The sequence below is a fragment of the Wolffia australiana genome, chromosome 17 (assembly GCF_029677425.1).
Source record: "Wolffia australiana isolate 7733 chromosome 17, ASM2967742v1".
Taxonomy (NCBI): Eukaryota; Viridiplantae; Streptophyta; class Magnoliopsida; order Alismatales; family Araceae; genus Wolffia; species Wolffia australiana.
In genome coordinates this window covers 9,507,994-9,521,494 of record NC_135851.1, presented here as the reverse complement: position 1 = coordinate 9,521,494, position 13,501 = coordinate 9,507,994, and the positions used below count along the sequence as shown (strand labels likewise).

The following is a 13,501-nucleotide window of genomic DNA, read 5'->3' as shown; positions in this document are numbered from 1 at the left end:
TGCCTTTCTCTTTCTTGACATACAAATGCGCAAAGGGCGCTTATCAGAGCTTGTTTTCGCTATTGGCTAGATGACTGGTCAACAGGAGGTCCGAAGCGGGAAGCTTTCCCCCGTCTATTTGCATTGACTAGGAGCCCACAAGCCTCGGTGAAAGACTACTGGGACGTCACATGGAATCCAATCTTGCAGGAGGCATTGTCTTAACAGAGATTGGAAGATCTCCTGAACATACAACAGGCCATTGTGGATCTACGGCCTGTCAATGGGATAAGGGACAGCTGGGTATGGAGAGGAGTCCAGTGGTCAGTTAGCGAAGTGTATAAACAGGTACGGGGAAGTACGACAGATGCATACATTATCCATACATGTAGATGCCTATGGAAGCAGAAGGTACCGTTGAAAGTGCAAATTTTTGGCTGGGTGCTTATTAGACGTCGAGGTATGACGCGTCCTCTCTGAAGGCACATGATCCCAGACACACCAATCGCGTGTCCCATGTGCGGCCTTGGAGAGGAAGACCCTTCTCACCTGTTTTTTGAGTGTCCTTTTGTGTAGGCCATTTGGAGAGCACAGCAGCTGAGAGGGGTGGACGCGACAACAGATGATGCATGCTGGAAGTCCCTCAGGAGAAGGCGGGTAGAGGACGGTCGAGCTGGGGAAGGGTTCTCGCGGTGCTTTAGGCATTGTGGTGATACCACAACTAAATGATATTTAAGGGAAAGGCTACGTCGCTGGAATCGGTGCTACATGATGTGGAGAAATGTATCGCCTATTGGTTCAGTAAGACATAAAGGACGGAAAAAGGGCCAGGCGGGCCAGGCATGTACGATGTCACAATCATATATATCAATAGTAATTTTGGGTTGACCACCGAGTTCGAATGGTCTTCTCTCTTTTCATTCAAAAAATAAATAAATAAAAAGATATCAACTTAATTTACGATGTTTTGAATTAAATGAAATAAATGCATAATTAATTTAAAAGTATATAAAATAATCCTCCTGCAGGATGTTTAGAGTGTATCTCATATCTCATTGACAGTAATATAATGCAAAAAAAAACATTAACAAAATTCTGGAGTCAGGAGATGTTATTTTGATGTTTTGTACTATGGCGTTTTCTTCTTTAAACCTCATTTGTTTTGTTTGTGTAGAAACTACTATAATCTGTCCCATCTATACTAATAGATTGGTATCCTTACACTAAGAGGATACGACAGCCAGAACTGCATAAATACCCCCTGAAATGAGAAGTTCATTCATTTGGAATAATGGGCTAGTGTTTACACAGACAGGATCCAATTTGCCCTTACCAGATATCATACAGACTTATGTTGAACTATAAAAGGAATATAACGAAGTAATTAAAGTAAAAGGGACAAGGAAAAAAGTGTCAATATGGTCGACATTGAATTAAGGAAAAATCAGAACCTGGAGAGCAATTTTCAAGAAGACATCACGGCTAGAAGGCCTTTGTAGGATCAAACTCCAAACGATGCTGAGGCCTTGGGTAACACGCTCACTGTCTTTCTCAACATTTGATGGAGAACACATACTCTCTAACAGCTTAACTACAGGCTTGGGAAGATATGGCACCTCAACAAGCAGTCTACTCAATGATTTATCCGAAGGAGGAAAAGAATCCCGAATTGCCTCTGCCTACAAAAACAAACCCGACAGTAGAAAGCAAGATCAGATCAAAACATCCACATACACCAAAGCACGATAGAAGTTTACCCACCACATTAAGGAGGAATGATTCATAAGCTGAAATGGCTGTGGTCGAGGAGAAGAAGTCTTTGTCCTGTTCTGTCTCCCTATATAACCTATAGAGGACACTGAGGGTCAAGTCATGGCCCTGAAATGGAATAAGCAGTGAGAAGTTGACACTGATATTGCATGATCATTGTATTTGAATAAAGAAAAAACATTTTAGCTCATTGATACTTGTTAGCAGATATATCTCCTGATAAGCGCCCTTTGCATACTTTTATGTCAAGGAAAAGGAAACCCCATAAACACACACGTGTGGAGTGATTCACACGTGTGAGAATTTGAATAAAGGCAGGAAATAAGAGATGCTGAAGTGGGCGAGAAGAGGTTATAAATAAGGAGGGCCTGTCAAGAAGGGCATTCACTCATCTGAATTCAAGAACGCACCTGCAGATTCTCTTGCACCCCGGGCTGCCAATTCGGCCGTCCATGATCGCCGTCACCAAGCTGTTCTCTCCGAGATAACGTTTCCTATCTCTGTTCTTCCTTATGTATCTTTCTCTATATTCGGATCCGAACTTCCGAGATCACTCATCTCTATTGTATCAAGACTAGTGAAAATCCTCGTTGAATTTGTGCTAAATCTTGGATCTGGATCTACATTGCTGAAACTATAAGTGGATCAACTTCCTAATCGTTAGATTGCCCAGAATCCTAATATCTTCCCTTTGTGATAACACGATTCTCACATGTTCCACACATATATATGGCAGATAACACAGCCGTTATACTTACCATAGTAATATGTCTGTACAAGCTGTTAGGTTTCAATTTTGACATTGAATATAAACCGGGTAAGCATAATCACATAGCGGATGCTTTATCCAGATCTACCCTATTTGGGAATTCGTCCAGCTTATCTACCTTTCAGATTCGTTTTTTAGACCATGAAGTTATTCAGGATAACTGAGATCTGATCCCTGTTTAAACAAAAGTCAAGAGGAATTGGCGGTTAAGGCAGATTCACATCCAAATTATTCTCTCATACATCGTTGTTTATTCTATAAAGACAGTTTGGTTTTGTCAGCCAAATCTTCACTTATACCTCACATCATTAGAGAATATCATGATTCAGTCATGGGTGGACACATGGGGTTCTTACGGACTTACAACCGAATCACTAAAGACCTATATTGGCCAGGCATGAAGAAAGAAGTGAAAGAATACATAGATCAATGCCACATTTGTCAAACACACAAGACTTCAAGTTGCTCACCTCCAGGATTGCTGCAACCTTTACCAATTCTAGAGAAAATTTGGGACGACGACATTTCGATGGATTTTATTGAGGGCCTTCCTCAATCACATGGCTTCAATTGTATTATGGTGGTAGTTGACCGACTCAATAAATACGGCTATTTTATTCCACTGAAACATCATTTTTCTGCGTCAGTGGTTGCAGACAAATTTGTCAAAGTAGTCTGCCTCCATGGCATTCCCATTTCCATTGTTTCAGACAGGGATAAGGTATTTACAAGTACTTTTGCGAAATAATTATTCAAACTCCAGGGTACTAGTTTATGGACGAGTTCCTCTTATCACCCACAAACAGATGGTCAGACAGAGGTCGTAAATCGACGCCTAGGAGGGTACCTACAATGCTTTACTTCTGAAACACCAAGTACTTGGTCCAGGTGGTTGCATTGGGCAGAATTTTCATACAACACATCATATCATTCTTCACTGAAGACTACTCCTTTTAATGTTGTATACGGCAGAGATCCTCCCGAATTGTTACATTATGGTAGTCCCCCTTCTCCTATAGCAGCGGTGGATACTTTGTTATTGGAGCGTGATCAGATGTTGAAAACTCTGCGACAGAGATTAGCAAATGCCCAAGCAATGATGAAAGAGAAGGCTGACAAACACAGGAGAGACGTCAATTTTAGTATTGGTGATATGGTCTATCTAAGGTTATGACCATACAGAATGAGATGTTTGGCCAAACGTGTGAATGAAAAATTGTCCCCCGAGTTCCTTGGACACTTTGAAATATTGAAGAAAGTGGGATCGGTCACCTACAAACTACACATACCAGCCTCTTGTGGTTTACATCCAGTATTCCAAATATCTTAGTTGCGCAAATCCCTTGGGCCTAAGGATCAAGCAGTTGTGTTAACTTCTCTCTCACCACAGTTGGAATGGCAATTAACCCCAGCTGAAGTGTTGAATGTCAGATATTCTAATGGTTTTGTGGAGGTGTGTATTAAATGGGCAGGACTACCTATTGAAGATTCTTCATGGGAACCACTATCTACAATCAAAGAACGGTTCCCAGATTAAATATACCTTGGATTACATATAAAAGAAAGAAGAAAGGAGGAGGACAGAGAGGAGAAAACGTGAATGAATCTCCACATGGGACCACACCTGGGTCCACACGTGTGGGGTCAATGTACTCCAAGATCAAGAGTGTAACCGCCCAGGGTAGTAACTAACTGCCTGGGCTAGGAGCAAGGTCCTCTTGCTCCTATATAAGGAAGCCCTCTCTGGACTGGAGGGGCATCGGTCATTTGGAGAAAGAACTTGGAGATCGGAGGCGTTGCTGAGCTTAGGCTGCATCCGGCTGGAGAGCTCGAGGAGGCGCTATGGATCTGAGATCTTCCTCTCTGTCTGAAGAATTGTATTCGCTGCACTATCATCGTGAGTCATTTCTATCTTTTTCAAGAATTTGTTTCTTGATTTAGTTGGAACCATATCAGAGTACAATAAAAGACCAAAGATACAAAAAGGAACTCTGTATCACAGTGACACATATCATAATGGAATAACATACTAAAAAGGCAGTAACAGGATCATCATAGCAATATTAAATACACAAGAACGACTATTTTAACCAAAAACTAATTTATGCAAGAGATGGCACATAGCAAGGCATACATTATGATTCAAATAATCATCCAGAACATGCTTCCGGAGAGGCCCCCATGCATCCAATTCCAGAGGGAACTACATGAAACATAAAGAATCAAAATAAATACTATCAGGAAATTCTAAAAAAAGAACATTTATGAAAAGATGACAACCTTCCTGTGGATATTTTTAATAAAGCCATAGGAATGGCACTAGAGAATTTCAGTAAGTGAAGTAAGCTTAAATTACATGGAAGAAAGAATGGAAACGATTTCTCAAACTAGGACATAGGACATTAGCAGAAAGATGATTTTTATCTTATTAAGTGGATAGATTGATGGTGAAGGAAACTCTAAAGTAGGACACTGGACATGGATATTTTATACTCAGTCCACTGAAACGCATACACCATGAAAAAAGGCCCACAATGAGGACAAAATCATTAGACATTTATGCAAATGCGCAGTCCATAAGCAACCTATCCAACAATTTAAAAACCATTTCACAGAATCCAAGCAAAAAGAGGCTAATGCGACCACGTTGGAAATAAGAACTCAGTAAAAAAAGATTAACCTCAACTCCCAAGCAAGAGAGTAAAGAGAAACGCAGCTGAATGCCACTTGCGGTGGTAATATGCTTATATGCTTCAATGATTCGCAAATATGTTTGTTTTTGAATTTGATCCTTCAGTTCATCTGTAATAGGAATGACAGGGGCAACAATCTTTGGAAGAGTATATCTGAATGATAATGGATCAGAGATTGAACTTGTTGAAGCAGATAAGCCACTGTTTGAAATGGCTGCACTAGGACAAGGCTTTTCTGAAACATAAGAGGTCATTGGACTGGATGCAACGGACTGTGAAATATCTTGCATTTCTGACGGCTCAATTTTAATATCTGCCACCAGACTTGGTATCTTGCTCTCTAAATTTTCTATAGCATGACTAGCAATATCCTGAACACGAGTAGAGACTGAAGCTTCTCGATCCTGTGTCTGCAAATCAACTTTTGCTTGAACCTGAAAGAAGATTCAAAAAGATAAATGAAAATGGACTCTTTAATGTCCAGAGAAAATATTCATTAGAAAGCATTAAAAAATCGTAGGCAACAAAGAAAAAAGAAAAATAGATGCATAGTAAAACAAAAGAGGGCAAGAAAGAACGTACAGAAACATCGTGAGCAAGTGGATTCCGAGTTGATGTGGATGATAGTGAGAAGATATCAGCCAAAACCGATGCATGAATTGAAGCCCGACTGTCGCCAGAGCCATGTCCCTCTGCCTCAGAGTCACTGTGAGGGCAACATGGTGGAAGATGCTGCATATTTACCATTACTACTTCTGCGAATAAGTCAGACGAAATGCTAGATACAAGAACATCTAGCAATTGCACAGCTTTGTCTCCCTGGGCAACCAATGCTCCAAAAGTGCTCACAAGCTGTTGAATTGGACCATTTTCTCCCACACCACCAGCGGCTTCTGCATTGCTCATCGGCACATCTGAAGAGTGATCTTGACTAGGAGCATCTGACTCGTTCACAAAATCTTGAGAGGAAGTTGGTAAAATTTTGGATCGCTTGCTAGATATTGTATTAGTCTCTGTTATATCCATCAGTTCTTCTTTTATGGGTCTTTTCTTTAAATGCTCCAGTAGTACTTCCTTGTTCTCTGCAGGTGAGAGAATTTCATCCTAAAAAAAGAAATCAAGATTTTTATTTAAGAGTCATGCGCCTACCTGAACACATATAGCTGATAGGAATGGTGCTACTTCTAAAAATAGGGAGAATATCGTTCTCAAACACTCCCCGCAACACCTGCCACTGGCCTATACATGACCCATACGCGCAGTGTATTGTTTCTGGTATTTGAACCTGAAACCTTGGTGCTGATACCATGTTGGGATTTGCAAATAAGTCACCACATCAGAGAAGGCAGAGTTGGCTGATCTTTGCAATCCTATTAATGGGATCCAATGACTGACAAAGAGTGGAAACCAAGGAGAAAGAGTGTTTCAAGAGAGATAGAAGGATTTGAAAACGAAAATCCCTATGACTACTGCCAAGATCCCCCACACTCCAACTTTGCCTTCTCAATAATATCTGAATTTAAAAACAGAAAAAGCACCTTGACAGACGGCAACCCCTTGATGGCAGCTGAAGCAACAGTAGATGTTCCCACACTCAAGGTCCTTAGGGCTTCCGCTAAACGCGGACGCCACTGCATAAGCCCCGTAAATTACATGAGTTCTGCAGCTAAGTCCAAACATTAAATTTAATTGTCTCTGAAAAAGAAGATTTTGTTTTCTAGGAAGAAAAAAATATTGCTCCTGTTTTTTCTCGAAAGGCAATACTTTCACGTCCTAAAGTGGCCATTGAAAATTTTTTCACGCATTAAGATAAATGAAACAAAAACCTCATTAGAAAATAATTTGATAAATTATTTAATTCATTACAATTAAGCAAGGGGTTTCATAGAAGAAGCAGAGGATGAAACTGTAATAACACTTCTGTTGACTTATCAGTGGGAACACCGGACTAGGGTTAGTCTAGTAATTGAATGTGGAGAAAGATATAATAGGAGGGATAAGCTTCAATAGATTTTGTTGAAACTGGTAATTCAACCAAGTCAAAGCGAATAATGAGAACAATGTTTCTAGGAAACATTGAGTGGACTGCCAGTGCTGGAACTCTAAGTGAATTGTATCTCCTACTTTTTTAGCAGGAAGAGGATGGAAAGGAGACCAGGCTGGTCGGTCATGTATTTTTCCCGATCACAAATATTCTTAATTCCACGTTGATCACCAATTTTGGGTGATCTTCCCTCTTTTTCTTCAAAAAAAAATGGACTGCCAGTGCTGGAGCTCTTTCTGGGTATGCATTTACAGAAATAAAGCAAGAAGGTACGTGAAAGTGTAAACCCTAGAGGGTCTGGGGGAGAAGAGAGGTTGAAGGAGAATAGAATGTAATGACATAATGAATGAGAGTTACAAGAGGGGTATATATACCCTTAAGAGATAGAATAGAGAATAGGGCTAATGGGCTTATAGAACAGGGCCCATTAGCCCATAGAGGACATGTCTCACTAACAGCCCCCCGCAAGCGAAGTGTGGATATCGTCCATACCGAGCTTGGATACTGCACGCTGCAAGAGAGGCCTGGATAGGCCCTTGGTAAGCACATCAGCAGCTTGATCAGAGGAAGCAACAAAATCAAGGTCAAAGATGCCCTCGTCAACCCGCTCCTTGAAGAAGTAGCGGTCACGTTCCATGTGCTTGATCTTTCCCTGCTGGCCCGGATTCTTGGCCAGTGCAATTGCCGACTTGTTGTCACAGAAGAAGTGAATCGGGCCGGCATACTCAACCCGTAGGTCATGGAGTATCCCATAGATCCACTGAGCCTCCGAGGCCCCATCAGCAAGCGCTCGGTACTCGGCTTCGGCACTAGAGCGGGACACTTTGTCCTGCTTGCTGCTTTTCCAACTAACCAGGCTGCCGAAGACGAAGGTGCAGTACCCGGTCGTGGAGCGATAATCAACAAGGGACCCCCCGAAGTCTGCATCGGTGTAGACCTTCACCGTCCGGTCCGAGCTGCAAGGAAAGAGTACACCCTTCCCTGGACAGCCCTTCAGATACGCAAGTACCCGAGTGACCGCCTGGCGATGAATGGCGTGTGGATCATGCATGAACTGGCTCAGGAGGTTGACGGCGAAGCTGATGTCGGGCCGAGTGTGCGTCAAGTAGATCAATTTTCCCACAATCTGCTGGTACTCATAGTGATCCACTGGAGGCGAGTCCTCCCCCTTCCCTAATTTTACGTTAGGGTCGAGGGGAGTGCTGGCTGGCGCACTCCGTCATGCGGTCAAAGTCAACAAGTCCATGCAGTACTTCTGCTGGGAGACGAAGATACCCCGAGGGGAGTAAGCAACTTCAAGGCCAAGGAAGTACCGAAGTTGGCCCAAGGCCTTGATCTCGAACTCCTTAGCCAAAGCGGCAGCAAGACGTGTAGTTTCGACCATATCAGACCCCGTCAGCAGCATATCATCCACATAGACAGCAAGAATGGAGACACCACCGGACGAATGCCGGAAAAACATGGTGGCATCCCCATTACTCTGGGTGTATCCCTCAGCCTTCATGACAGAGGCGCGGCGACCAACCACATCCGTGGGGACTGTTTCAGTCCATAGATAGACTTACGCAGTCGACAGACGGTGCCCGGCGGGCCGAGAGGATAGCCCGGAGGCTGCTGCATGTAGACCTCCTCAGTCAGATCCCCGTGCAGGAAGGCGTTCTTCACATCGAACTGTCGAATTACCCACTGGAAGTGAGCCGCCAATGCCAAGAGAAGACGGATAGTCTCCATCTTCGCCACCGGAGAAAAGGTCTCGAAGTAGTCGACGCCATAAGCTTGGGTGAACCCCCGAGCCACAAGTCGAGATTTGTGACGCTCGAGTGTCCCATCTGCATGGTGCTTCTTAGCGTGGAGCCACCTGCACCCCACCGCCTTCTTTCCAGGAGGAAGAGGGCGATATCCCAGATGCGATTCTTGAGCAAGGACTGCATCTCCTCGTCCATCGCCGCTTTCCAATGAGGAGAAGCGATAGCATCGGTGATGCGGCGAGGGATGGGATCCGATTCGATGCGGGAAAGAAACAGCCGGTAGGGGGTACTCAGCCGTGCGAGAGATACATAATGAGACATGGGATAAAGGGGAGTGCGGGTGCACTTGCGAACCCCTTTGCGAAGGGCAATGGGCCAGCCAAGATGATCATCGTTGCCATCGGAGGAAGAAGGTCCATCGCCGGAAGAAGAGGGAGCGGAAGCCTGAGTAGGAGGAAAATCAGGAGAACAGTCATGAAAAGAATCCTCGTCGGGAGTCGGCAATGACTCGCCGAGAGGAGAGGAAGTGTCAACCATCGGAGAGGAAGAGGCCTCAGGAGGAGACCAAGAGGGAGCGACATCGAAGTCGGGTGTAGGGGGTGCTGGAAGAACCTCAAGAGATGACGAAGAGGGGACTGGAGGGTCAAAGGAAGATAGATCATGAGACGATGACACAGTCGGAGCAGTGGGCTCCGCGGACGGAACCGGTTCCAAGTGAGGAACCGAAGGATCCTCATCCAACGGAAGGCGGGGTGAGGAAGAATAATCTCCAAAGTAGGGCTCGTACTCGGCAAAGGTAACATTCGCCGAAACGAAGAACCGCCTGGAAGGCGGATGATAGCACCGGTACCCTTTTTGGAGAGTCGAGTACCCCACAAACACACACCGTAGAGCTTTAGCATCCAGCTTCGTCAAGGTCGGTGAAGTATCGTGGACGTACGCCGTGCATCCGAATACCCGTGGAAGAAGGCCGGTCTTCAATGGAACCCCCGGGAACGCCGCACCGAGACGGTCAAGAGGCGTAGCAAAGTCGAGGGATTGGGATGGGAGGCGATTGATGAGATGGGTGCTCGTCAAAATCGCCTCACCCCAATATGTCCACGGAACCGTATAATTCTCCAAGAGTGTCCGAGCGGTCGAGGTCACATAGCCGATCCGCCTTTCTGCCATACCGTTCTGCTCCGGTGTAGCAACACATGAGGACTCATGCAAGATCCCTCTTTCCGCAAAGAACGCATCGAGGTCGGCATTGAAGAAGTCACGGGCATTGTCCGACCGGAAGCGCTGAATGCCACGGCCAAACTGGGTCTGGATCATGGCACAAAAATGTCGGACAGACCCTGACACATCGGACTTGGCCCGAAGTAGATACGTCCACGTGCACCGGGTGGCCTCGTCAACAAAAATCAGAAAGTACCGATGACCCTGCAGGCTCGGTTTGGGGGCCGGTCCCCAGACATCGCTGTGAATGCGGAGGAGTGGCGTCGAGGTATGAGACTGAGATGAGGGAAAAGACGACCGGCGGTGTTTAGCCAACTGACAAGCCTCACACACAATAGTCTTCGGGTCCAAACCCACAAACAAAGTCGGAAACAAACGCTTTAAAATAGCAAATGACGGATGCCCGAGGCGCTGATGCGTCAGATGTAGTCGACCCCTCCGCTGCTCATCGGCCGGCCGAAGACTGGGCTGCACCCGGAAGCACTGCGAGGTCCCCCCATCGTCCAGCAGCAGCAACCCGTGCTCGCGTCTAATCGGTGTAGTTCTCCCCACCTTGTTAGACAGAGACATTCCGTCAGGTGTCAGGTGAAAAGAACAAGACACAGAATCAACAAGACGCTGAGGGGACATCAAAATGGCTCGCAGCAACGGAACATGCAGAACCCCTTGAACCACTCCCAGACCATCGATGTAGACTGCCCCAATACCCGCCACGGGAAGACGTCCACCACCCGCAGTAAGAACAGTGCGGCCCCCACCATGTCGCTCGTACGAGACAAACCGGTGGTTGAAGGGGGTCATATGTTCCGTTGCCCCCGAGTCAATTACCCAAGTCGTATCCGCAACCAGGGGAGCCGTAAAGGCGGTATGACCACAGTACCACTCCGTAGTGGGTAGGGTAGAGCACGCACCAAAGAAAGACGAGGAGGGCACCGAGGTGGATGTCTGAAGAGCAGAGAGCTGGGACGTGAGCCGAGCAAGCTCGGCCTGCACACGGTCAAACTGTTCTGCCGTAACATGCTGAGAAGCGCCGGAAGTAGACTGAGCAAGCAAAGCCGACTCTTTCTTCTTCTTCTTCTTCTGTTCAGCGAAGTACTTCTTCCGACAGCGGGATTCCACATGACCAATCTTGCTGCAGTAGGAACAGACCGGGGCAGCGCCTTCCTGGGTCGATGCAGGGGTGGAGGAGGGCCGAGAGAGGAGGGCCGTCGAGTCCCGTGGATCCTCGGAAGCTTGACGGCCAAACTTCAGGATATGACTCTCCTCTTCTTGAAGCTCTTTCACCAGCTCGGAAATGGTGGGTAGACCCTCCGTGCGGTACATGGCAGCGCGTCGGATGTGCTCATATTCTCGATTCAGCCCCCTGATGAAGCCCAGCAAGCGAAGACGTAGCGTATGTTGATACATTAGGCTGGAGGTGTCCAAAGGGAGGTAGTGATCAACCTCATCCCAGATGCGTTTGTGGGCCAGGGCATACTCCATAATGGACATGGATCCCTGGCGGAGGGAATATGCCTGGTCCACTAAGTCAAGGAGACGCCAATTGTCCCCATCTTTGCCGCAAAAGAGGTTTGCTTGATCCCAAAAACCCTTGACCGTGGCCTGGTGAGGAAATGTCTCCGCAAAGTCCAGAGTAAGGGTGTGAAGGCGAAGCCAATTTAAGATAAAGTGCTCCTCCGCATCCCAGGCAGCATAGTGAGGGTGGGAGGTCGAAAGAGCTGGAGCCGTGCAATGCTTGAAGAGTTGTCGAGCTCTCAGCGTAGACTCGACGAAGCGGCTCCATTTCAGAACATTGGGCCCGGAAAGACGCCCCGCGTCGGGTGGATGCGGTAGGGGATTAACCACTTTATGGGAAAGCGGTTTTTCGAGGAAGTCGGCGTCAGAGAATTCGTCGGCCGTGACGGTGGCAGCAGACTTGTCATCAGCCATGGCTTGGACAGACGGCTTCGACACACAGCAGACGGCTCACTGGGCAGTCAACGACACCAGATCTTCAGCAGAGCCGTGCAATGCTCGGGATGTCGCGGTTCCTAGACGAAATCGGAGAAGCCGCGCCACGAAATCTAGACGAAATCGCAGAAGCAAAGTGTTAGTCTGTGCGCTGCGGGCGGCGGCCGGCGGGCTGCTAGCTGGGCAAACGGCGGCCTGCGGGCGTAATGCACAGCAGATGGATGCACAGCAGAGGTCGGACGGCTGGCCGCGCGGACTGCTGGCTGCGGGCGGACGGTTGCGCGGACGGCTGCCTGCAGGCGGACGGCGTCGCGAACGGCTGGCCGTGCGAACTGCTGTCTGCGGGCGGCTGGCGGGCGGACGGCTGCCTGTAAGCGGGCGTCGCGCGACTGTTGCCTGCGGGCGGGCGGCTGCGAAGTTGCGCGCGCGGACTGCTGTCTGCGGCGGGCGGCGCGCGGACTGTTGCCTGCGGGCGGACGGCCGCGCGGAAGCTGCGGCGCGCGGACTGCTGTCTGCGGGCGGACGGCAAGGGGGCGCGGCCAACAGCAGCTGCGCGCGGCGACAAGGGGCGGCGCGCGCGGCTTCCTGACGGCGGCGCGCGCGGCTAGGGCTGCACACGCGGCTAGGGCTGCGCGAACTGCTACCTGCGGGCGGCGGTCTGTGTGCGGCTAGGGCTGCACACAGGCTGGAAGGCGAACACGACTAGAGTCGTGTACCTGGAGGATGATGTCAAGTCCTCCACTAGGATCAAGAGCTTGAGCTCTGATACCATGTAAACCCTAGAGGGTCTGGGGGAGAAGAGAGGTTGAAGGAGAATAGAATGTAATGACATAATGAATGAGAGTTACAAGAGGGGTATATATACCCTTAAGAGATAGAATAGAGAATAGGGATAATGGGCTTATAGAACAGGGCCCATTAGCCCATAGAGGACATGTCTCACTAACAGAAAGTGCACGGAAGAAGAAAGGCACTATATTCCTCTTGTGTGACTATCTGGAGCTCTTGAAGATACCTAACATTTCAGTTTTGTGTTGGTGCCCTTCTGTAAGATCACTGAGAACATAGACCCAGTCCTCAGAAGATATTTCTTGGGATTGACAAATCAAGAATAAAATGAAACCATGTAAGAAACATGAAATCACAACACATCAGAAGATGCCACATGGACAAAAAAAGCTTAATTATTTCGTTTTAAGGGTTTCTACCTCCATCAAACGAGGTATTCAGGAGTAAACCGCGTCTGATAGATCCCTCATAATGACACAACCTCAAATGGGGAAAAAATGGGATAAAATGCAGATAATAGAAACTAGCATGTATGACT

The 13,501-nt window shown here is 47.1% G+C and overlaps 1 protein-coding gene across 3 annotated transcripts in view; it reads right to left on the bottom strand.

The window, feature by feature from the left end:
- The window catches only part of ESP4 (HEAT repeat-containing protein), a 66,863-nt gene that overhangs the window by 28,186 nt on the left and 25,176 nt on the right, over positions 1–13,501 (bottom strand). For 2 of the 3 annotated variants that reach the window (XM_078589193.1, XM_078589191.1), the window contains exons 7-13: positions 6,750–6,842; positions 6,361–6,496; positions 5,794–6,293; positions 5,199–5,645; positions 4,653–4,721; positions 1,741–1,857; positions 1,431–1,658 (exon numbers count right to left, since the gene is read on the bottom strand). In XM_078589193.1, the coding sequence (XP_078445319.1) occupies positions 1,431–1,658; positions 1,741–1,857; positions 4,653–4,721; positions 5,199–5,645; positions 5,794–6,293; positions 6,361–6,496; positions 6,750–6,842 (1,590 nt within the window). Of the gene's footprint in view, positions 1–1,430; positions 1,659–1,740; positions 1,858–4,652; positions 4,722–5,198; positions 5,646–5,793; positions 6,316–6,360; positions 6,497–6,749; positions 6,843–13,501 lie in introns of all 3 variants that reach the window. The other variant, XM_078589192.1, reaches the window with a different exon arrangement.